Source organism: Solanum lycopersicum, chromosome 10, assembly GCF_036512215.1.
Source record: "Solanum lycopersicum chromosome 10, SLM_r2.1".
Taxonomy (NCBI): Eukaryota; Viridiplantae; Streptophyta; class Magnoliopsida; order Solanales; family Solanaceae; genus Solanum; species Solanum lycopersicum.
The window spans coordinates 58,697,592-58,723,882 of NC_090809.1; the positions used below are offsets into that span (position 1 = coordinate 58,697,592).

The 26,291-nt window shown below is 28.9% G+C and overlaps 3 protein-coding genes across 3 annotated transcripts; 1 reads left to right on the plus strand and 2 right to left on the minus strand.

Moving 5' to 3' along the window:
- Positions 1-1,721: 1,721 nt before the first annotated feature.
- LOC101249220 (PHD finger protein ALFIN-LIKE 2) lies at positions 1,722-8,164 on the minus strand. Its single transcript, XM_004249027.5, has 5 exons — positions 7,852-8,164; positions 7,747-7,779; positions 6,935-7,157; positions 2,412-2,532; positions 1,722-2,230 (listed from the first exon to the last, which is right to left on the minus strand). Exons 1-5 carry the CDS (start codon positions 7,943-7,945, stop codon positions 1,979-1,981), a joined length of 723 nt encoding a protein of 240 aa, XP_004249075.1. The 5' UTR covers positions 7,946-8,164; the 3' UTR covers positions 1,722-1,978.
- A 2,599-nt stretch (positions 8,165-10,763) lies between these two features.
- On the plus strand, positions 10,764-12,449 carry LOC101249505 (rhodanese-like domain-containing protein 10). The gene is made up of 3 exons (XM_004249028.5): positions 10,764-11,078; positions 11,180-11,462; positions 12,089-12,449. The coding sequence occupies exons 1-3, from the start codon at positions 10,901-10,903 to the stop codon at positions 12,288-12,290; spliced, it is 663 nt and encodes a 220-aa protein (XP_004249076.1). The 5' UTR covers positions 10,764-10,900; the 3' UTR covers positions 12,291-12,449.
- Positions 12,450-13,085: 636 nt separating this feature from the next.
- LOC100301923 (PI-phospholipase C PLC1) lies at positions 13,086-16,558 on the minus strand. Its single transcript, NM_001247274.1, has 9 exons — positions 16,235-16,558; positions 15,796-15,992; positions 15,328-15,463; positions 14,992-15,237; positions 14,657-14,889; positions 14,293-14,410; positions 13,721-13,873; positions 13,550-13,636; positions 13,086-13,466 (listed from the first exon to the last, which is right to left on the minus strand). The coding sequence occupies exons 1-9, from the start codon at positions 16,556-16,558 to the stop codon at positions 13,155-13,157; spliced, it is 1,806 nt and encodes a 601-aa protein (NP_001234203.1). The 3' UTR covers positions 13,086-13,154.
- Between the last annotated feature and the right edge of the window lie 9,733 nt (positions 16,559-26,291).

Below are 26,291 nucleotides of genomic sequence, written 5' to 3' on the forward strand. Positions count from 1 at the left end.
TATCCAATACTAATTTTTTTATCAAATATATGATTGCATTTAAAAAGTATACCATAAATATAATAAATTACAATTTCTTTTATATTAACATAAAAAAATTTATAATCTAAAATATTAATCAAAATATACGCCATTTAAATATTAGAAAGTGAATCTTTTTTGGTCAATCTCTCTCATTTGTATAATACATTATAACTATGCGTTTATTACACTCAACTCAACATATATATAATAAGAAATTAATTCTAGTTTTAACCACGTGATCATTATCACCTTAGGATAAGATCCAATTATTTTCCAAGCAAGAAAATATATTATAATGTTGAAGACATGTAGGGACAGTACTCACTAGTAGCATATCAAACACATCTACGAGTTTGAGTTGAAGTAATGTAGTTTGTATGTTACATTTTTTTTCTTACTCTATAATACGGTATTATAAATAGTTGTCTAGCAATGTTTGTTCAGTTTTAAAAATTAATAAATAATTTATTTTTGTGCACATTTTATCTTTGTTTAACACATTACTTAAATTATTGAAATTTAATAAAATAAAATGATAAAATAGTAATATTTCTTTTATTATTTATAATTTTTTAAAAAATGTTTCAATAGTGAAGAATTATTGTCGGGTGAATATATAAGTTGCAAAGTCAAACTAAAGAAAAACATCAAACTAATTATATAAAATTTTATTATACCTGTGGTTGAAAATTAGGTGTACTATATATATATAAGTTGCCAGGTTGAAATGATAACAAATGTCTAATTCACTTTTGGACAACTTCATTTTAATTAAAAAAATTAATTTTAGACAAACCAAACACATGGGCAATTCAACATCCAACCATTTACCATGTGCTTAATTGAGTTTAATATGAAGAAATATATTTTTTAAAATATATTTATTGATTAAACTTATTTATCTGATTAGATATAAATGTGTTTGTGATATTTTTTTACTTATAGTCAAACTGATTAAATTGTATCGACTTTTTTACAACTTACACTTTCTTTTTCTTAATATGTTATTATATATACATACATGCATATAAAAATATGTGTTTTTGACTTTAACACAGCCATTTGCTATAGTGTTGTGATTCGATTTGTATTCTATGGAAACTCACATGAGATGAAATGCTGAGTCTCAATTCAAAAAAAATGTTAGATATAATTTATTTTTAATTATTTTTTTTTAGATATGAAACCATTAATTATCAATTATATAACAAATTAGTTTTAACAATTAATTTTCGAGGAAAGACTCTGATATTTATAGATTATGATTTATGAAGCAAGAATATTAACAATGCAAAGTTTAAAAAATTAGATAAGTTGATATAATCATATTGAAACAGTGTTGTTTTGTTTCACTACGGAGATTGATTAATGCAATGTTTGAAATCTAAAAGAAACACTAATTTTATTTTTTTTAGAATCTTTTTAATCCTAAGCAGACAAACTATAAGGTTTGCCAGTTTGGGAGACACATTATCTTGAGAGGTCTTAGAACGTTTACCCGTTTGAGAGACACATTATCTTGAGAGGATTCAAAACGTTTACCCGACACATTATATTTGTATCCTCCTCACAAAACAGCAGTGTAATGTCCTATCCCAATCAAGGGCCATTGAACCATGCTTGCATAGCCTCTGAGCTCTTCCCATACACCAGGCTGGCTACAAGCTAGATCTCAAAAGCATTTAGCTGACACACCATTTCAAAAATCTAAAAACATCAATTAGTTTATTCATATACAAAACCATATAGGAACCTTTACAATAACTTGAAAAGTTTTTCTATATATGGGGCTAATAACATCCAAACATGGATTAACAGAAGAAAGTAAAATTACATTTCCTTCCCAAGAGTCATGTAAGGAAACATCACAATAGAATATCAATCACAAATGTAAGATTGCTATACTATTCTGTTAATGGTCAGAGCAACAGCACTTACGGCTCTCATGAATTAGCTACTGTACTCTGCTACGCTTCAAGCTGCACGACGGGCATTTATATTGCTTTATACTCTCAGCTTTAGCAGGTGTTATCTTAACACACTTTCCATGGAACCACCTCTCACAGATGTCGCAGCCGATCCAGAATTCATCAGCACTATAATTCCCACCACAGCTGCCGCAGAGTGTCTCACCATGTTCTTCTTCCTCCGGGTAACTTTCATCTGCAAGCTTTGGTGTGCTTTTGGCCTGACTGTCACTAGATTTCTACAGAACGTAAGTGCAAGAGTTTTAGTGCCCGGGGAGGAAGAATACACAAATGTTAAATGCAGTAAGAGAAACAATATTTAGAGTTTAATGGTCTTAATCGCAAGCATTAATAATCTGAAGATTTTACAGTAAGCATATTAATACAAGAGGCACTAATATAACAGAGAGAAAGTAATACCTTCGTACTACCACGAGATTTGCTTCCACTATCAGCAGTGGGCTTCTCTTTTACATGCTTTCTTTCAGCCACAATTTCAAAAGCTGTTGGAAGTTCATTGATCATGCTGAATAGACGCTTCCTACACAAGAAGCAAAAATTGCAAACCAGAATAATTCCTTTTTAGTTCTTAAGGATTGATAAAGCACATTACTTTTGTCGAATAGCAGAAGCTAGGTGATAAACTTCGTAATAGATACTAATCCAAACACTCATTGAGTAAACATAAGAACTAATACAACTGGATTTTTAGCCCGACAGTAGCCAACCTACAAAAATAAAGCGGTAGAGACAAGTTGTCTTGAATTGGCTGCAGAAAAAGATGCATAGAAAGGCCACTTGTAAAAAAGTTGTTCCCACTACTCCAGATTATATTACCCTATTTCCTTTTAATCTATAAATAAAACAACAACCTCTTTCTAAATTTGGAAACAATTCAACTCAAACTTCCCACTGTTATTCTTAATGATAATCTATTATAGACTCACAAATGTAATGGCATGTGTAAGACCGTCAAACTCTGTACATTGTGTTACCACTTAGTGGAGCCGGTAATCCCTTATATGTGCTTTCAAATGACTTATGGCCATACAAATGATATGGCGTGTTTAAGACCACAAAGTTTAGGCAGAATATATGATACTATTAAGCTAAACACATAGAATGTATCCAGAATATTCTAAGATATAACTAAATCAATTTTCTTGACTTTTACATGCCCTTTAAACTTAGAGTAGCTAAGCAACTTGAGTTTGCAAAACGAAATTGAGATATATACCAAGTTGAATATGACCGAAAAAGTTATTCTTAAATCATATCATCTTCAGAATAACATCACTGCAATAATATCAAAAAATTTGGTAGTCGGACAATAACATAGTATTACCAGAATAGTGAACAAATGACTGTAAATAGAAGTGATGCTGGAATTCTTCACATGCTTTTGTTGATGGTAATTTGCATATACGGAACAAAGATCAGAAATTCAAGGTTTAGAAGAGGATCTCATTACCAAACTTAAAGCCATTGAGTAAAAGAAAGGAATACGACCTTAATGTTCAGAGAAAAGGCATATAACCCATTAAACCAGACTATAATATCACTAAGAAGAAAGAAACGAAGAAGTAATTCCAGAAAATGTTTTGCTAGAGAAAGATGGAACAAAGCTGGAAAAGTAGTTGGAAGAACCAGTCATGCCGGGATCAGGAGATGTTCACCAGAAAAAGAAAAGAAACGTAAAATAGAGTTGAGGAAACTTTTTGGCTGGGTAGATGGCATAAGACTGCCCACCAGTAGGGGCAAGCTATTTAGCTCTATTTTTTTTTCCAAATATATAACAATACTGTCCCTTCTATATTTGCACCCAATTTGTTGACCACTAGACCACACTGTTTTCTTCGCTTAGAAAAGTGTTCCTTCTCTCAGAGGATTTCCATAGCTCAACTTACTCTCGGCGATGGTGCATTTCGACACTTGGATGTAGCTACTTGGGTCTCTAGTAAGAGCGTAGAACCTCTTACATGATGTGAAAAACAGGGGATAGAAAGAGAGAACTTGTCTTGAATTGTTGATAGACAATATACAGGAGGGCTCCATTTTAGGCTACTAGGAACTAAGGTACTACATGAGATAAGGAAAGCTACCTAATTATGGAGATCCTAATTATGACATAATTCATAAGAATATGTTATGTTATCTATTGAAGCACATAAATCGAATATAGAAAATTCTAACATCACTATATTTTTCTAAATCTAAGTTTTATGCTATTTATTGAAGCACATAGATCGAATATAGAAAATTGTAACATCACTATATTTTTCTAAATCTAAAATTAATGTAATGCATCAGCTAACACAAGCCTATGGAGCTACAGACTCTAGCAGGGACGAACTAGACAAGACAAAGAAGGACAAATTTGCACGTTTAAAGCTGCATTATGAGAAATGTCTCTCATTTCATGTCCTCCATCTACAGGAAAAATATACAATTTCAAATAACATGGCCATCATTTCAGAAATCATCCCTTTTCATGGTCACGACAGAAGCCCATAGTAGAGTAGCCATAGAGAAAGCAAATACAATAAGAAGCAGTAGCACATATAACATGTCCACAAAAGAAAACTATCTCCATAAAGATAGTCGATATATGAACAAAAGAACTTACAACAATCTCCAGTGACTCTAAAGCACAGATAAAATTACTGAACAATGAGATGGTAATCACAAAAAATAAAACATACAGCAAAATGTTAAGGGGTAAAGGTTTGTTCTTAACAGGGACTCATGGATAGATTTCTATTTATTTTTTTAAAGTAAGGAAATGTAAATTTTGCTACAGTAGTACAAAAGGAGGTAGTGAAAGCATACAAACGACAGTAAGCTATATCTGTTACAATCCTAAAACTTCTATAAAATCTGCGTACTGAACTAAGCCTAATATTTCCCCTACGCCAAAAGTATGGATTTTGAAGACATCTATATTCTACAATAGCTAAATGATTCTTCTGATTCTCAAAACGTCTCGTACTTATTTCCAACCAAATGGTCCAAAAGTTGCAAAAAAAAAAAAAGGATTATTCCTGATTTTTTATTCTACCAACAAAAATAGGTCTTTCACCACTCATATTCATGAATAGATCCCATAAATGTTTTGTATGACTGCAATGCAAAAGCAAATTTTCTGCAGAATACTGAGAATTTTCATGGAAGAAGCATCTATTGCACAAAGGAATTCCCCTATCTTCAACATACCTTGAGTTAAACATGCATTTCTAGCTGTAATCCAAAAAAAACAACCTACTTCAGAGGGTGCGTTTGAGATTTCCATTACATCTTTGATGGTCAAATGAAATCCCAGTAACATAATTTCTTTAGCAATAGACTATAACAACTATCTTCCCAAACCTGAGAATTCAACCTACTAGCACCAACGATTTAAGCCACCTAATGTAGAAATTGACCAATTTCGAGAACTTCGAATCATGAAAGTTTGTCCTGAAACTGGATCTAAATTATTCCTATGTATGCCACTCTACACACACTTGCTAGTCTACACTGTTTATTCCTTCTTAAACTACAGAATGTAGGAAATTCTTTTCATTTGTTTATCATCTCCAAACAAAAATATGTTAAGAATTTGATTCAAACACCAATTTCCAACCTTCATAAAAGAATTTCAAAAATTTACGCCATAATCAACATATGTTCTCTGATAATCCAGTTTTTGAAGGCATGGACACTGCTCAGGGTGTCCAACATACTTCTTTACCATATACCATAGATAAGTTGCTTCCTCATTTCAGCTGCATTTTCATTATACCTCCACAAGCATTTCAATAACAAACTCTTGTTATGAAGTTTTAGATTTTTAACTCCCAAACCATCACTTTTCTTGTCCTTGAAAACTTTCTGCTACTTTACAAAATGATACATTTTCCATTCAAAATTTCCTTCCCAACGAAACTGACTTCTCATGGCCTTTTCAACACAGCTAAGAATGGGAAATAGTGACATCAAAGATGTAGGAATTCTATCCAATACAGTATTGATTAAAGTGAGCCTTCCTAGAAAGAATAGACACTGTTTTTCTGGGGTCTAGTTTCTTAGCACATCTATCTAAAACTCCTTGCCAAGTCCTTTGATCATCAACTTCGTGCCTAGTAGAAGCCCTAAATAAACAAAAGGGAATTTCTAACTTCAACTCGGCCAATTCGTTTTATGTTGCTAGCCACATCAACACTGAAAATGTTGCTATCCTATCCTGCACACTCATGTAACTTATTCGTGCATAAAGCAAATGCCATAGATTCCTCGCACCAAGTCTTGCTTAGAGTTCTCTGATTTAGGATATCTGAAGAAAGCTACATATGTCTAAGGAGAGCCTATATAACTTTTACTAGGGCTGGGCAGTGAACAATTTGAGGTAAGTGTGAGATTTACAGAACCCTAAGGATTAAAATACATACTACTCACCACTGTTGAAACAAAATAAGCTCAAATAGAACGAAATATAAAGAGGATTCAAATTGCTAGACCAACTTGTTTGGGATTAAGGCATAGTTGATTATTAATGAATACTCCAAAGACACGCAGCACCAAAAACAAATCTTAGAGCAGGATTTTGGGACATACACCCTGCTAAAGTCAGTTCCTTTAACAACTAAAACATTCAATTTTATCCATTTAGCAACTTTACTTACATATTTGATAAAAGAACTATCAAATTTCTTAGCATGAGACAACCAAGGAAAAGCAGGAAACATTGGGGAGTCACAGAGAGATAAACCATACAGAAAAAGTAACCAATTTCCTCTTTTAAGAATCAACAAAATATTACTGTAGTTTGTACTACACTAAAGAGAGAGATCAGGTAGATTGCAGCTAGACAAAGAGAAACAGTGGAGTGTGCCTGCATTTCATAAAATCGTTTTGCATTTCTGTGTAGAACAATTTATCCTAATTCCAACCAACAATAAGAGTACCTTTCATTTTGGTTAAGACGAGTTCCAAAAAAGAATGCCACAGAAAGCAACCAACAATCACTGTGCACAGCAACCAATGAAAGCCAATCTCTCCGATTCATCCCATCCCTCGCAAAATTTATCCCTAGTGCTGGCTCTGGTAGCTCAGGTGGGACTTCTTCAGCAGGAAGATTGACTTCCCAGGTCTCATTCGGATGTCCATATAGGCACAAATTTTCTTTCTCTACACCCACGTAATAAAAAAAAATCACACAACAATCAATCAAAAAACTCAGGACACAAAAGTATTTTTTTCTAAATTTACAAAATCTAAATAAGCCACAGGGCACAGGCCAAGTAAAACCTTTTAAAAATCCAATTTTTGTTACATTTTGTAGCAAAGTAAGCCCATTATTTTCTGAGTTTCGAAACACCAAATTTCTCAACTATCAAAATACTAATGTTAGCATTTCAAATATTTTCCAAGCAAACCAATTTCTTGTCATTTTCATTTCAACAGTAGTAGTTCATCCACAGTTAATTTAACATTAACCCAAATCCAATCTGAAAATTCAGTTCAAAAACGAAACAAAACACACAGGCGTAAACTGAAAATGCGGAAAAAACAATCAAATATCCCTCAATTCCAAATTAATTGGAGCTGATTCTACTAATCTCCTGTTTCATTCCACTTTAACCAACTCCATTTCATTCCAATACTAACTAAAGCAAACTCAAATCCACACAATAAACAAAAAAAAAAAAAAAACTCATGCAATTCAAAACTCAACCAGCAAATCAACCAATCTAAACATAAACTAACTTCAAATTACCTGGATCGCATAAATTATAGAATTCATCCACATCTGAAACAAATCAAAATCAATTTTTTAGACAAATTCCAACAGAAAAATAAATTAAAAAAGTAAACGAAGTACCGTGTGTTAAAGCTCGAACTATTCCAGAACGACGAGAGCTATAATCTTTGAAGATCTCTTCTACAGTTTTCGGATTTGAAGAAATAGATGACATTTTTAAAAAAAAATAAAAATTATGGTGAGATCTTCAGCAAAAAGTTAAAAAGAAGATCAGAGAAAAAACTGATCTTTAAATATACAGATTTAATGAGAGAGAAAAAATTAAACTGAATTTGGACAGAGTTGAGTTATTTTTGCTAAAATGTTTTATGTGAAAATATAGTTTTTTGACCACTTTAATTATATTTTGTCGCATTTGTAAAATGATAAAATTATCTTTTTTTCTATTTAAACTTGAGTATATATTTAGCCGAATATTTTGTTAGATTTGTAAGAAGATTGACCAAAAATCTATTTTTTTTAAAGCAGAAAATAGTAATTAATTTAAAAAAAAAAAAACTTGCGTAATTTTGGAATTTATTTTTTCACCAGATTATATTAGGCTTTGCATAACTATAGTTCCTTTTATTTCAAATAAAATATGTTATGTTTCATCCTAAATTTTATTATTTATTGGAAGTTGGAATTTTAACGTAGATCCAAAATTCTGAAGTCTCAACTAAAAGAGAAGCAAATAAATGAGAGAAACAAAAGGAAAAAAAAAAAAGAACAGAAACAATAGTCACATAAAAACTAATATGCCTTTTTTCTTTTTTCTTTATTACTCCCTCCATTCGAAAATGTTTGTCATGTTGCGCTAATCGAAAATTAATTTAATTAATTTTTAAAGATAAATTAGATTACATTAATTCAATATTTTAAACAAAAAAAATTAGATATTCTAAAACTATATGAAAAGTACTATAAATTACAATTTTTTGCATATTAATATGATGAAAAAATGCATCTTAAAATATAAATCAAAATTTTTATAGTTTAACTCTAAAAATAGAAATAATGACAAACAATACTAGACGGAGGAAGTATATGCCTCTTTAGTTCAAAAAGATCATAACTTTAAAACATTTTATTTGACAAATATTTAATAGCACTATCAATATTACTACTAGATCACCCTTATTTGATTAAAAAAAATCAAAAAAGTGTACAATTTTATTTTAAAATTCACTTATATTAAAGGTAGTTTTGAAATATTGGAAAATCTTTTCATATTATTTATACTGAAGTGGCGGTATTAGTCAAACTACATCACATAAATTAAAGATCCACTTCAAATATATAAAGTTTCGCTTCAAAAAAATTGAAGATCAAATTTAAACTATTTGATTCTAAAAAATGAAAAGTGTCACATAAATTAAGATAGAATGAGTAAATTTTTATTTTTACTATCCTTCATGACAAATTTAAGACCACAAATTCAAAATACTTTTTTTTTCTTAAAGGGGGTATAAAGTAAATTTTTTGAATATGAATTTGATTGAATCTGTATAAAAGAAAAAACTTTAACTTAAAGTGACATTATTAGTATAAAATAAAGTTTAATGACTTTAGAACGTAATTTCTAATAGTTCAAATGATATATTAATATATTTACTCTCCTATTGTCAACATGTTGCAAGGGTTTAGATGAACATTGATCTCATTCCTAATTTAAGTTTGTACATATTAGAATGGGGAGAGTTCCTTCCCAAGTTTTGGATATCTTATTAAATATAGAATCTTTAATGGAAAGGAAGAATACTCTTCTCTAAGATTCTATCCTATCTTTGGATTATCTTCTCAGGTTAGTTATAAATTATGATAGAATGCTTAATTTGTAGGTGTGACGTTATAGTTTCAATAATTAGAGCTGTTAATATTTGCTTAGCTCACTTTATTTGGGCTAACTTATACAGATTTTGACATTTTACATGCTAGCCCATTTATGGTGTGGGCTAGAAAACAGTCGGTCCAATCCACAAATACGTGGGTTACAGGTTTGTCGGGTCAGTTCACTTTTTTAAAAGTTATATTTTTTATAATTATTAAATTAAATTATAATTTAAAAATATTATGACAAAACAATATTACATGATGATAATGTTTCTACTTGTTAATCAAATTCACAAATAAAATTATCTTTACAATATTTATTAAAAAAAATTCAAGTAAAAGTATAAGTATCTAAATAGAAATATTTATCTAATTGTTTTGAGTTTGGACTCTCTTTAATTTTAAATTTTTATATTATATTATATTTTTAAATTAATTTTTATTAGCCCACGATCTAGCCCTAATGATATTTCTTAAGCCCAGAAATCGACAGACTTATTCAGGTCGGGCTAAAAAACCCTTTTGTAAATAGGCTCCAAAAATCTTAGTCAATCCTATTAAATCCCGAATTAGGGAAGATCGACCCAACGGACTTAGCCCATATTGACGGCTCTAGCACTAACCAAACCAAACCCCTAAATACCATATGTGCATGTAAACTATGGTAAAAGAGAAAATAATCTAAAAGTTGTCCAAATTAGATTTTCAATAGATTATCTGTCCAAATTAAATAATATCTAGTTCGAACCAAAGTTACATAATTTATAGATCGTTATTTTGAATTTGTACTAACATTTTCCACTTAAGGATAAAAGGTCTTTTAAATCAAAAGATTACTTTATTTTCAACAATAGAACTTAAAACTTAAAACTTTTAATTATTAACAATTATTAATGGTTAATATATAAATATGTCATTTAATTTTGAATGTGTTCAAATAGATATTTGAATTTGTATAAAATACATTAAGACGCCACATAGAATACTTTCGCAAATAACACAAACAAGATTCATAAATCTACTTATCCAGCTCTATATAAATTTAAAATGCTCACTTATACACATCAAAAAATTAAATAATATAAATATGCCTTTAAGACCAAGCTAAATGTCACATTCCTCCCCCTTTATAGTCATTATTGTCCTTATAGATTCATCTCTCTGGTGATAGAATATATAAAAGGAAAAAAAAAAAAATCAAACATGATAAGGTAAAGTCCAAACTAAACAAATTCTTGCAGGATAAGGTGTAGAATCAGGACTGAAAAAGCAAACAAGCAAGAAATAAGAAAAAAAAATGGCATTAATTCAACTACAATCCTCCATTTTAAAACACAACAAACACCTCCAATTCCCATCATTTTCCACCATCCCTCATCAACGTTCAACAATTCTCAGAATCAGTGCAGTTTCCCCCAATGCACAGCAGCTAATACAGTCCGGTAAAGTCCGTCCTGTATTACCCAAAGAAGCAGGTACACTACTATAACAAATTCTTCGAACTGTATATTTATATTTGAAAATTTATCAAATTTATAATACAAGAAAGTTGAGACCCTGGCTTCGCCTCTCGCAGGTACAGCGATGGAAGGGGAAGGATATATTTTGCTTGACATTAGGCCGGAGTGGGAGAGAGAGAAGGCGTGTGTTTCGGGTTCATTACACGTGCCCCTCTTTTTGAAAGACATGGATAATAGCCCCATTACTCTGTTGAAGAAATGGGTGCATTTTGGTTATATTGGGCTGTGGACTGGACAGAATTTCACTATGATCAATGATGAATTTGTTAAGCAAGTTGAGCAGAAAATTCCTGATAAGGATAATGCTAAGGTCCTTGTGGCTTGTGGTGAAGGACTAAGGTTAGTAATGTAATTCATCAAGTTGTTGTTTTCGTAGAAATAACGCTCGCTGATCACTTTTTGATCTTAGTTTTCGAGTTTCGCCTGTGAAATTTCAAAACTCCGTGCTTATTTTCAATTACAACGGCTGATAAATGGCTATGTATGAAGTTTACGGGAGAATTTGTTTTTTATAAAAGATCTTTCATTTTTACAAATAAGATATCTGAAAAGATCATTTTATTCGCGTATTCATTTTTAGGAACCTAACTCGAAAAAATCTAAGGATGTAGGAATCGCAAGTATTCCTGTTAGAGTGGGGTAAAAGTCCTACATTGGTTGGGGAATGGATTGGTCGTCTCCTTGTAAGGCTTTGGGCAATCATTTCCTTGTGAGCTAGCTTTTGGCGATGAGTTAGGCCCAAGTAGTATCAGAGTCAGGTCCATCCTCGTTTGGGCTTCCCAGACTGGTGGCCTCTTTATATGGGCTTGGACAATCCTCCTCTCATGAACAACAGCTCTAATTTTGTTTACTATAATGTTAGTATTTCTCTGTTGTTACAACTATAGATCATTACATGTTCTGCCAATGTGCATTAGTTTCAGATATATCTTGGACAAGTCTGAACGTTATGGCTGTATTTGTAGGTCTTTGATGGCTATTTCAAAGTTACATGAAGGAGAATACAGGAATTTGGCATGGTTAGCAGGTGGATTTAACCGCGCTTCTGATAGCGATTTCCCAGCAGTAGAAGGGACTGAAAAGTTACAATATGCCACTATAGGAGGTGTGTCATATTACTTCCTTCAATTGCTTATACTACTACAAGCTGTGGGGAAGGAAAGTTGATAGAATTGTCCATGAGGGTGTTCTTTTCTTCAGATCATATTGTAAATTGATTCACCAGTTGAAGGTTTAGGCTAAATGAATTGGAGTGTTTCCTCCTTTTGTTTAATAACACAAGATTGTTTGGTGCTCCCAATCCATTTATACATATTCTGAAGTCAACTACTCTCTTCGTTTCAATTTGTTTGTCTGGTTTTGACTTAGACACATCATTTAAGAAAGTAAAGAAGATTTTCGTATTATGTGGTTTTAAATTACAGATATGTAGAATGTATCAACACGAGCTTAATTTTGTGATCTTAAACATATCATGAAAACAGTTAAAAGTAAAGAGTTGTCAAAAAGGAAAGAAACATTTTCTTTAAAATGGACTAAAACGGAAAGTAAGACAAATGAAGTGAAACAGAGGGAGAAATAAGTAATGCTTGCTCAAGAAAAGCAAAAAGTGTGTAAAAAATTCAAAGTTCATACCTAGAGTGGTTTTTTATCCTATGCTGCTTCAACTCTCCAAAAGTACCGCTTCGTGAGTATTGGATCCTCCAAAAGAAATGCATTCCTAGAGGACCTGACACGTATGTGACAACATTTTCCAAGAGTCCGATCATCATAGCTTTTATCTTCTATCTCGGGAAGATCATCAGTGATTCTCCACTTATCTCATGGGACTTAAAGCCCCACCAATCTTTAGAAATGGAGGCGTCCAACGCCAACTAAACAAACCTCACTCGTTCAAAACAAGAATAGTTCTAATTTCGGACAAAGCAGTTGAAACTGTGCCAGTTCAAGACCAACTTTAGGATACAGTCTGGCTGAGTAGTGATTTAAATACATATTCCGAGTTTACGATTAAAGATGCAGTTTGCTAGTCTATACATGTAACATTATTTTTACAAATTCGAAGCACATAAGTAGTTTAACAGAAGGATATTTCTCTCCTTTTTCATTGTATATAGGCACAGCTCGAATTCCTGTTCTGAGTTCTGAAACAGGAATGCAAGTTTGTCCACCAAAATCATCGATCTCTGACATATCATATTCATGAACTTCTACGCGAAGCAATGCTAGCTCTGGAACTGTCAATGGGAACTCAAATTCATCATTCCATGTTGGTATCCAGTTGTCCTCTATTGCCTTGGTTTTCTTAACTCTTGAATCTGCAGGGACTCCAGCAATACCAATCTGCTTTACACGGAAACAGAATATTGAAAAACGAAACATATCCATCTTAAACTAAAATTCAAATGCATATACATTAGTTAAACCTTGACGTAGAAGTCTGGTGGAGAATATGCATCAAAATGTGTACGTTTAAAGTCCAAATGCCAACCTTTTCCCATGTATACTTTCACCTGAAAATAAAACATTACAAAATTTTAGTACATATTTTATGAGTGCGGAGAATTCACCTATCTCATATAATATGATCTATTCACCTTCAGTGTAGTTTTCACTGATAAAAGCCTTTTAGGATCATGGACCTCATTATTTGCATCAGTCTTTAGGAGAAGCTCCGGTTTCTTGACATAACCACAGCCGCCATTTGCTCTGAACATCCCTTGCATTAACCACAAAGGCCTTCCATGTCCCTGGTGCAAGACGGCAATTGCATTATACATTAGAAGTGATACCTTACGCTGAGAAGTAAGCACTCCAACTTTGAGCATGCATATCTAGACACCTCAACTTGGTCTTAACTGGTAACTGAACACTCCAACTCATCTCCATTGTGTCTCGAGGATACCTGACACTGGTGTGACATATAAATTTGGACGTGTGTAGATGATCATTTTGTAAGTTAGAGTGTTTAGCTGACACGATAGAGATGAGATGTTTAGATATGCATACACAAAGTTCGACTGTTTACTTGCCAGCTAAGGCCAAATTTGAATGCATGTGTAGGTATTATGCTTTTTTAAACGGAGTGTACAGGCACAAAAATACAAACTAGCAGCACTAAAATATGATTGCTCTGTGAGAATAAAGGAGCAAAGAAATTTGTTGGAACCTGTATATTGAATGCAACCATCTGAGTTCCATGCATCCATCCTATAAGTGGATTGTAATTGGAAGAGTCGACTCGCATACCTTTTGGATATACTCTCAGCAAATTTCTCTGAGTAAACCTTTACGGAGAAATTCAACAGTGCAAGATGTTGTAAGACAAATAAGTAAGCTCCGAGAAAGGAAAACAATGTATCATTTCTTGAAACAAACAACAACAATGCACAGTTAGGCTTCAGCCATTTCTGGTCCAACCAAACTTGACACCAAAATTCGGAATATTGATTATACTTAACCTGTAGTTTGATATTGCCTTTTTTATTATAACGTTGACAAAAGAACAGATTGCATTGTGATCTTGCATTTACCTGACTAAGTCTTGCCCATGATTGAGGGCAACATTAATGAGCTTTTCTTCATTTAAACTTACACGTTTCACCTTAATAGGATCCACGGTTAGCCACTCACTTGTTGGACCTTTAGATTTTCCTGCTTGGATAGCAATCAAGTGTTTATACTCAGGAGCTATATTCTGCTGTATATTGGGGTTCTCATGATGAGAATCAGCTTCATCGTCTTGACATTCTCCATTGTCTTTATTCTGCAAAGTCTTCTAATTTTAGTCTAAAACAGGCAAGTCTACCAAGGGCTCAATTTTCTTTACTTACGATTTTTATACAAAAATAACTCTTAAGATGATTACCTCAGAAAAAGCCATCATTTTTTGTGAAAGATCAGAAATTTCTGCTCCCCATGCTTTCTCCTCTGATGATTTCTTCCCCTTCTGAGAACCATTTTCTTTCTCACTTGTCTTCTTACTTTCAAGATACTCTTTTGGCGGTTTAGTTGAGATGATAATACGCCCCTTCAAAGATTCTGGAGACGGGAATTCAGACAAGCATTCTGTCCCACAGGTGAACAGTATATCTCCAAATACTTGAGTGACCATCTAGAAATGAACTTAATCACGGTTAGTCACACATCAAAACATCGAATCATAAGACATGTTTCCAATGCTCAATAGTAGGAATATGCTTACCTCAGCTGCTTTAGCCTGAAGATCAGGGGTGAGGTGGTCTTCTAGTGTTATAATTACAGGATACTCAGACGCCACAAATGCATGTTCCTTTATTGATTTCAAACATTGGATAAGTTCCACCGGAGGTGTTAGTGTCCTGCATTTTCAAAATGTGTCGATAAAAGATGGAGTCGGGAAGAGAAAAAAATGTGTTAAATTCTATCCTTTAGGTACTGTTCAACTGCAACCTGCTGAATTATGCGATCATCTCATCTAAATGTTTAAGCAGTCAGTAAGAACATACTTGTATATACTTAATTATATCTTCAACACAGCCCGACAATGGAATTTGTGCGATCATCTCCTCTAACAACCCTTCTTCTTATAACATATTATTAAACAATGAACACTCTTTAAGCATATGAGAAAACAATGCACACTCTGACTCTAAGTTTGCAATATGCGAGAGGAAAGTATAGCATTATATACCCTCCGTGAAGGATATCCACATTGTCTTTCGATGAATTTGGCCACATGTCTAATTCAATCACTCGTACGCCTTGTTGGAGTGCCTTGATTATAGGCACGTCGCTGCAATCACTATTGAGTTGATTCCCAGTGAGATAGGTATTGTGACTGGTGTAAATGAAATAGTGAGACAATGGAGCAGTCATGTCATGGTGAACCTAAAATGCAACCAAAAAAAACAAACTAAAATTATTGATGAACATCATAGTAAAGACAAAATCATAAAAACAATAGAAAGATCACAATCTCTTTCCTATATATAACCAATTGCTAGATTTGCTACTCTTTTTTGTAGTACTCTGATACACTTTCCACAAGATGCTGAGCTAAAGTTAAATTTTAATAAGAGGCCTTTAAATGAGATTTATATTCTGAGAAACAATAAGTTAGAAGTATGTACCTTTTTGTGTGTGGAGATAGAAACATTGAGATCACTGAAGAGATATCGAAAAAATCCGTCAAGATTGAGACCTTTTTTATGGAAAACAATGTTAAGATGTTCATGAACAAGTTTGAGTGCAGATTCCATCACAGTTTCAGCTTCTTCTTTTGTAACATTTTCTTCACCTTGCACATCTTTCAAGAATTTGCATAAATGTTCTGATGTCATGATGCCATTTTCTGAAAATCTTCCAAACAATTCTTTGATCTCATCAGGTGCTTCAGCTTCTTTCAACTTGAATTTCCTTTGGAAACAACAGATTCTGTATGTTTGTTTAGACATTTTCTGTCAAATTTTGGTTACAAAGTGAATGAGAGAAGTGGAAGACAAATGGAGAGGCCCCTCCCTTTATCAAGTAAAGATTGTTAGCTTTTTGACTCTTTGTAAGTAAAGATTTAATTTTTTTTTTTTATGTGTGGAATTCTCAAGATGAGTGTGTAATTAGGTGGTGTTTATTTGAGTTAGTGAAGATTATAATAAAAGTGTGTACCTGATCAACACAGAATTTTAAGGTCACCATAAAAGTGGGGTACTTTCTTTTTTCATGATTTGAATGCTCTGTTGTGATTTTATTAAAGGTTATTTGCATAGACAATGACTTCGGTAACTGCATTGAAATATGGATCGCGAATTGTAGGGTTTAATAGAAGGTGGTGCTCCGAATAGATATTTTTTATTTTTAATTGCTTGAACTAAGAATTTTTAATTAAGGATAGAACGATGTTAACTAGCTTACCATAATTCATGCGGGTGATACTGTAAAAAAAATAATAAATTTAATGGTAATAAATATGCATATTAATAAAGAGTGCTAAAAGTTTTTAACAACATTAGTTCATATTTCATTGTCATTGGATTCAATGTCGCTATAAGTTTTAGAAACACTTACAAAGAGTGCTAATTATTATTAAAAAAACATAATTTAATAGCAATAATTAAGCTATCGACGTTAATTAAGTATCGCTAATGATCATGTGAAGCGTGATTTCATCATAGTTGATCCTTCTATCCTTACTACCTAATCTAAAAGGAAAAGAAGAGGAATTGTTCAAATGATCTGTTGATCTTTTGCACTTTGATCAAGCTTTCATGTTAATATTTAGAATGAAGGCATTTAAATAAATTTACGAAAAATGTTGATCTAACAATATCTACCAACATAAATACTTCTCAAATATTAAACTCAAACATAAATTGTTATTCTTTTAAAAAACACTTTTTTTTTAAAAAAAAATAAAAAATAATGACAATCACTTTTCAAAATAAGTTGATTTTTAACCTATTGCCCAAACAAATCTAAAGTTGATATAGAATAATCACACAATGTATTCCATCTATTTAGGAACGTTATATCTCCTTCTAAATTAGAAATTTAAAAAATATAAATATTATCAATTTCGCTATAATTGTACGGCAAAAAGGTGATGCCCCTAAGAAAAGAAGAAACAATAGGAATCTTGGATACTATATACTATATATCTAATCAATATACTTATACGAGATTACGAATAAATAATAAATACACAAAAATAATTTGGTTCAAGTGGAAATGTGTGACGAAATACATGTGAAATGGTCCTACTAGCACCATTCGATGTTTCTATTTGCACAATAGTCCAAACCCATTTCCATTTAGTAACAAGTGCCTTGTCTTGATTGGGAATTGACAACACTATTAAAATCTATGAAGCAACCACCATATAAGTTCATTCACTTTATATATATATATATATATATTAAAAATAGCTTCTCTAAAAAATCTAAAATATTTAGATTTACAGATAAATATAAAAAAGAAATTTAAAAGGCTAGAAGACGATAATTTACTGGGGAACATCACCCTGTCTATACACTTTTCTACGTGGTATGTGCGTTTTTTTAGTTTCAATATTAGTTTCACCGTATACTATCAATATTAGTTTCACCGTCTCAATTGATATGATACTTTTTAAATTTGATTTAAAAAAAATTATATATTTTTTAAATTGTTAATTATTGTGACTTATAGTACTTTTTACGTAGTGTATGAATATAAAAATTTTATTTCAAAAATACTAAAAGTTATATAAGTAAATCTCCAATCAAATTTAAATTGATTGACTTTCAAAAAAATAAAAAAATATCATATAAATTGGATCAAAGAATATATTGTTTCCCTTTCTTTTTATAAAAACAAAATTAAAAATAAAATAGTCTTGCTTGGTAGGGGACATAAACATATATATTTTGATAGTTGATACTTGACTAGGCAAAAGACCAATGCCATTAAATTTTTTTCGTACTCAATCATTCATTGCAATTTAGACCTCTTTGGTTTATTTGATTTTATGCAAATAATAGATGAAATTCATTATTCATTTATTTTCTAATGGATATTATATAAATAATATATTATTACTATTTATGTTGAATTGAAATGTGATGAACGTGTAAACATATACAGCCAAAGTATGTTTCCTTTTCTTCCCTCTCTTTAAGTGTATGACTACATCATTTCGGACCCACCTCCTCCTCTTATCATTTATATTACAAAAAAAATAAAATAATAAATATAAAAACTAATATATTTTGTGTCTAATGTGATCATTTACTGGGTGTGTTTGGTACGGAATTTTTTAAATATTTAATCAATTAAAATATTTTTTTTAGGAATCAAACACACACATAATCTTAGTCCAATTTTATATTATATACATCCATGTTAACATTAATGTAATAAGTAAATTTTATACTGAAAATTTGGCCGAACCAAAACGACACAAGTGTTTGGTAGAATTTAAGAACATTTTTAAAAAAAATGAAAAATGACTACTTTTTTTTTAGAAAATACTTTTCATCGTAAAGCAAATGAATTTCTTACTTATTTTCTAGTGTTTGGGATATATATATGTCATCTAGTAAAATATTATGAAAACGATATATATGAGATAAAAAGTGGTAGTTGAAATGTCACAATTATATATACAATGAATTTTTTCTATTTTCATTAGGTAAGTCATTTTTCTTATTCACAAGGAATTTATTTTTCTACCGTTTTTCTGCGCGTACAAAAAAACACAATAGTAGCTTTTAATTAGTGTTATCTTAATTAATTATAAGTAGGATTAATGAAGATATAAATAAATATATTAGTGGCAAGATAATTATGTCTTTGAAATCAATTGGTGTGTTTTATTGTCTCCAAAGAATTAAAAAAACAAACAATTATTGAGTCTTCAAAAAGATGACAAATCATGAGTAAAACTTGGTGATTATGTTTGCTCATTTACTCTATTGGCTTGTAGACCTCTTAAGTAGGGAGGTAAATTAGATTAATTTGTTTAATTATTCTTTTCACTAGTTAACATATCCGCGCTTTGCGCGGATATTATTAAATTTATGAATAAATTTTTTTGTTTAAATATATCGAGTCAAATATTATTATCATTAAACCCAATAAATAATATTTTTCAACTTGTTGTTCACTATCTATGGTTTTAGTATTTTAAATATAGTTGATTTCGTATAATCAATTCTGTATGTTATCTTTAGAAACATGTAAAGAAAGAAAAATAATTTCATGAAAATTTTCTTTTTGTTTATGCGGCTGTAGTAAATTTTAAATTATATTTTAGGAGGGAGTTAAATTATACAATGTTCATATAAAAAATATTAATGAAAAAAGTTACTCTAAATAAATTGATAACCGATAATTTAATAAATTAGAAAACATATCATATATGATTCCTAGAGTGGAAATATACAACTAATTTCAAGTCATGCTCATCATATTATTTTATCTAAAATAATTACATTTTTTAGAATCTATTGCTTGTAAAATAATAAAAGGTTGACTTTTATTTTGGTGAAAATCATCTTCGATATATTGAGAAATCATGTCAACACTACATAAGCAATTCAATAGGAGTATCATATTTTCATTATTCAACTAACAATATACTCTACTTAATTTTTTTAATTTAACATAAATCTAATATGAAAAGCAAACATTCAATATTTTTAAAAAATTAGCAACACAATAATTATTATTACAGAACGGAAAAAAAAAGCAACTGTTGTAATATACCAAACTGTTAATAAACACTTATTAATTTATAATATATTAAAAAATACTAATAAAATACAAAAACTCTATAGAAAATCTCTTTGAAATTGTTACTTGTAGCAACTAAGTAAGATAAGAAAAATTCTATAACTTGCACATTAATTACTTTAGGGGGTTATCCACATGAAAGGTTTTGAAGTCATGAATATTATTAATTAACAATTAAAAATTAAAAATAAAAGTTACATATATAAAAAAAATTTAATTATGCAAAATAATACTATTAAGTAATTATTTGAAGAGGAAATTTTGAAAATATATTTTACAATATCACACTGGTGAAGAAAAATAAAAAACATGCTAAATAATTTAGAGAAAAGATAAATATGATCGGAGGTGATAGAAATGTACCACATCATCTTATTTATTTCTAACATTCTAACTTTATATGTAAATAGATATATTGGTTGTAAGTAAATAATAAAGAGAAAATAACTTAAAATATTTTTTTTAAATTGTTATTCTAAAATTATAATCAGAAGAAGGTCAAAAAAAAAAAGGAAAAGAAAGTGAAAAATCAATCTATTTGGATTGAAAATTAGATGTGAGTTATGGATGATTATTATTTACTCCTAATAAAGTAGTATGTGAAAAGTTTTTATTGTAAATGTTTCTCTATTAATAAAAATTATTTTTAATTAATTAAGTAAATTACTTTTACAAAAAATAATTAATTTAAATAAGAAAAAAGGTCAATACAGAGAAGATAAATGTCACATCATTTTTTTTTATGTTTCTCATTTTCAATAATTAAGAGAATTAAATAAATTACACTTTTTAGTTTTAATATAATTAATGTGACTAAGGGGAAAAAATTTCTTCATTCTTTTCATTAAATAATTTATTTGTTCATTAAGTTTTTTAAAAGTACTAAAAAATGATTAATTTATTTTTTGTTTAGTCTATGACTATTTTTTAATATGATAAACTACATCATATATTTTTTAGGGACTTCAATATGCAATAGCTATAAGAAATGTATCATGTGCAATATTATATTTTTCAACTGTGACAAAAATTAAAATATTAATTAGAACTTGACGAAAAAATTACATAAAAGTAAAACTATATAACTTTTCATTTTCATTCATTCACATAATAATAATAATAATAATAATAATAATAATAATAATAATAATAATAACAATAATAATAAGAAGAAGAAGAAAAAGAGCAAAGTAAAATGAAGAAAATAATGTTAATTGAGCTTTCGAATGTGTTAATTAGTAGAGTTTCATAATTTAATTTTTATTGAATAACATGAAAAATTATATCTAACTAAAAAATATAATCAAAACAATACATGAATGAATTAATCTTCAAAATATTTGGAAATCATTCAAACTTTTTTACTAATATGATCATCTTCTTGATGAAATCTTGAAATAATTATGATTCCTTCTTCATTTTCATAAACTTGTACCAAACTAATGCAAACATCAATTTGATGAATCTTGAAGAATATATCTATGATCTTTATCAATATGAAGATCATATGGTGAACTTATTAAGTACATGATTGATGAAAAAGATGAAGAAAAAAATGTAAAAGAGGAAAAAACTATACTAATAAAAAGAAAGAATGAGAAAATGAGAATGATCATTGAACATAAATAGTTGTTATTTATAGTTTGTGTAAACCATAAGAATAATTAAAAATAAGTTGAAAAGACATATTATTTAAGTAGGGAATGTAAATAGATGGAGGTTTTGTTGTAACTTATTAGGTATAATTAGAATAATAAATATGAATGAATTTTTTAATTAATAAATAAATTATTTAATGAAAATAAATGAAAAAAAAAGAAGGAAAAAAAGAAATTGAAATGGAGGTTATAGAGAGGTGCCACATCAGCTCCTCTATGATCCTCATTTATATATATATACTAGTGAATTTGATCGCGCTATGCGCGATTTTAAATTTTTTATATAAATTGTGTTTATATATTTCTAATAAAATTTACGCACAAATTATACTTCCATTTTAATTAATTTTTTAAAAGATTTTTAATTTATATATTATTTATTGTTTATAATCACTTAAGATTTTTAAATCTTCTATAGGTACTCGTGTAATAAACTTATAAGTGAAAGAAAAAAATAATTATTTTTCTTAATAGAAAGTAGAGAAAGAAAAGAATTTCAAGAAATTTTGTATATATTTTGAGCTTATATATAAAATCGTTTTTAAACTCTTTTTTTTTTTAAAAAAAAATGAAGAATCACAAATACATTTACAAATATACTTATCAAAAAAAGAAGAAAAAAAATAAGAACCACAAAGTATATTGTCTATATCGATTTTCCGAACGTTGAGACTAAATGAATCATAAGAAATTTAGAGAAAAACATCATTATACTATTTTTTTAAATAAACCAACAAATATTATAAATTATCTTACAATATTTTTAAAAGTATTGAATTTGACAATCTCTAAAAGTAATGAATTTGACAATCTCTATATGTGTTAGCCTCTTCATCCTCTCTCTTATAATTGATTTATCATATACTTGTATTCCATTTAATGTAGTATATGTTGTTACTTATGTTTGATTGAACATTGTTTGGTACAATAAAAAATGTTGCAAAATACGTATGAATTATTTCAACTTCACTGCAACGATATATTTGTAATAAAAAAGTTAAGTTTTGTTTCTATTGTTAAATCAAAGATACATAAAAATAGCTCTCAAAATTACACTTTCAATTAAGAAGTAGAAAAATGTTTATGATTTTGTAGAGTATATACACTTCCGATCCCATTTTATTTTGTTTCTTTTATTTTGTTCGAGAGTTAAATTATATGAACTTTCACCCTTATTATATTTAATATGTGTTTTTTTAATCATATTAATGTGAGAAACATTGAATCTTATAGTATTTTTTGTACATATTTCAAAATATTTAAATTTTAATTCTAAAATAATGAATTAATCTAATTCAATTGAGCATTGAGAATAGTTAAATTAACCATAAAAAGGTAAATTATGATAAGTAAAATGAACGGAAGCAGTAATTACTTTAGAATTTAACATTGAGGTAGATGTTATAGGTCAAATATATGAGACTCATTGATGTAGATTATAACATATGATATCAAATTTATCAAATATTGAGTAAGAAATATTTTAATAAAGAGATCTCAAAGTAGTTCTCAACCAAAAGAATACATCAATTATTTAGTAATTGAAATATATTATGAGACCCCTTGATTTATCAAAATATCAAGATTTGAATGTTGAGTAAGAATTAATAAAGAAATGATAAAATAGTTCTCAATCAAAACAATACATACCTTAATTTGACCGTAAGAATAAATTCATTAAGTTTTATCAAAATAGAATATTTAATATCACATGAATATCTCAAAATAAAGTATGAAAGATCCAAATTAAAAATAAAATACTGTAAATCTGCAAAGTAAAAATTGATATTATTCCGTTGACTCCTTTAAACATATACCTGCAAAATAAGAAGTTCGACTGCATATGTTGGAACTAATGAGTACATGTAAAAACTGAAAATGAAAATTTGAAAAAAAAAACACTCAAACAAAAATATTTAACCATAATATCCTAAATCATTGAAATGATAGCAGTTTTTGTCATATGTAATAACAAACTACTTACAAAAAATAAAAATAAAAAATCTTAAGCACTTCAACTACTATATATAAAATTAGGGAAACAACATTAAACTTGTTACTCATCATGTGGAGGATAAAAACATTTCTTTAGTCTCGAATCTTGATTATCTTGCGCTCCTCTATCATGCTCCTTTGAACATATACCTACAAAATAAGAATTTCGACTCCATATGTTGGAACCAATCAGTATATATAAAAACTGAAAATGAAAATTTGAAAAAAAAAACATTCAAAAAAAAATATTTAACGATAAAATCCTAAATCATTGAGATGATAGCAATTTTCGTCATATGTAACATGCATTTTGGATACTTATATAGTGATAGATAAAGTCATGAGAATTAAATACAAGGAAGATAAAAAATCATTTTATTTTGTAGAATGGCCCTTTAGGAGGAGTTATTAGAAGATTAATGATAGCCTTTTGAGTTTTATAAACTTATTTTTTTTAATGAGAAATAAAGAAGAGTTAATGAGGAAGGTATAATTAAAAAATACAATTTTAAAGTGATTTTTAACCTATCATATAAATAAAAAATAAATTTTAAAATTTTTAAAAAAAAAGATAAATACGAATGGTGGCCATTGAGATTGAGATTTGCCACATCACCTAATCTTTTATTTAGCTTTATTATATATAATTTTTTTTATTTATAAAAAATAATAAAAATAGAAGGTATAAATTATATTAACAATAAAAATTAAAAAATTTATAATAATATAAACTTAAAAATAATATGTAGAAAACGGACAGTAGGAAAAAAAATATTATAAGAATAAATTTTTTATGTTTGAGGTAATATGATAGCCTTTTGAAATTCCTTGATTTAAAGAAGGTGTAATTATCATTAAATAATTAATTAATAGTAAAATATATATACACATAAATTATTGTGTAAGAAATAATTTAAAAAGTCATATTTTTTTTAAAAAATAGAAAATATTTTTCTGATCATTGAGGCATGCCACATAGGCGGAATGAAGATCCTCATTTATATATATATATATATATATATATATATATATATATATATATATATCAATTATTTAGTTTAAATAATAATGACTTTTGATCTTTTTAAATTAATGTAAGTGATGTATAATTCGTAGGTTTTTACATAAATTATATAAACGTAAAAAATTAAGAAAATGTCAAAAATTTAAAAAATAAATAAATGTCATCTTGACTTTAGAAGCATGCCATATCACCTCTCCTACGATAACATTATAAGAAGAAAGCTGAAAAACAGAAAATCAAATAACACATTTGTAGTTTACTTTTTTGTACATAAAATTTAATAGAAAAAAACCTTTATATTTAAAATTTGTGATGAACTTTAAATAATAGACTACTTACAAAAAATAACAAAAAATCTTAAGCACTTCAACTAATATATATAAAATTAGGGAAGCAACATTAAACTTGTTACTCATCATGTGCAGGATAAAAACATTTCTTTAGTCTCGAATGTTGATTATTTTGTGTTCCTCTAACATGCTCCTTTAAACATAAACCTGCAAAATAAGAAGTTCGACTCCATATGTTGGAACCAATCAGTACATGTAAAAATTGAAAATGAAAATTTGAAAAAAAAACATTCAAACAAAAATATTTAACCATAAATATCCTAAATCATTGAAATATTAGCAATTTTTGTCATATGTAATAACAAACTACTTACAAAAAATAAAAATAAAAAATCTTAAGCACTTCAACAACTATATATAAAATTAGGGAAACAACATTAAACTTGTTACTCATCATGTGGAGGATAAAAACATTTCTTTAGTCTCGAATCTTGATTTTCTTGCGCTCCTCTAACATGCTCCTTTGAACATATACCTACAAAATAAGAATTTCGACTCCATATGTTGGAACAAATTAGTACATATAAAAATTGAAAATGAAAATTTGAAAAAAAAAAAAACATTCAAAAAAAAAATTTAACCATAATATCCTAAATCATTGAGATGATAGCAATTTTCGTCATATGCAACATGCATTTTGGATACTTATATAGTGATAGATGAAGTCATGAGAATTAAATATAAGGAAGATAAAAAATCATTTTATTTTGTAGAATAGCCCTTTAGGAGGAGTTATTAGAGGATTAGTGATAGTCTTTTGAGTTTCATAAACTTATTTTTTTAATGAGAAATAAAGAAGAATTAATGAGGAAGGTATAATTAAAAAATACAATTTTAAAGTGATTTTTAACCTATCATATAAATAAAAAATAAATTTTTAATTTTTTTAAAAAAA

Excerpts from the sequence above, each read along its gene's own strand:
- LOC101249505 (XM_004249028.5), top strand. The coding sequence starts at position 10,901 with ATGGCATTAATTCAACTACAATCCTCCATTTTAAAACACAACAAACAC. Across the intron at positions 11,079-11,179 it reads TGTATTACCCAAAGAAGCAG|GTACAGCGATGGAAGGGGAA; the intron begins GTACACTACTAT and ends CGCCTCTCGCAG. Across the intron at positions 11,463-12,088 it reads GCTTGTGGTGAAGGACTAAG|GTCTTTGATGGCTATTTCAA; the intron begins GTTAGTAATGTA and ends CTGTATTTGTAG.
- LOC101249220 (XM_004249027.5), bottom strand. The coding sequence starts at position 7,945 with ATGTCATCTATTTCTTCAAATCCGAAAACTGTAGAAGAGATCTTCAAA. Across the intron at positions 7,780-7,851 it reads AGTTCGAGCTTTAACACACG|ATGTGGATGAATTCTATAAT; the intron begins GTACTTCGTTTA and ends GATTTGTTTCAG. Across the intron at positions 2,533-6,934 it reads CGTCTTAACCAAAATGAAAG|GAAGCGTCTATTCAGCATGA; the intron begins GTACTCTTATTG and ends CTTCTTGTGTAG.
- LOC100301923 (NM_001247274.1), bottom strand. The coding sequence starts at position 16,558 with ATGTCTAAACAAACATACAGAATCTGTTGTTTCCAAAGGAAATTCAAG. Across the intron at positions 15,238-15,327 it reads TTCAGGCTAAAGCAGCTGAG|ATGGTCACTCAAGTATTTGG; the intron begins GTAAGCATATTC and ends GTTCATTTCTAG. Across the intron at positions 14,890-14,991 it reads AAATGATGGCTTTTTCTGAG|AATAAAGACAATGGAGAATG; the intron begins GTAATCATCTTA and ends AAGACTTTGCAG.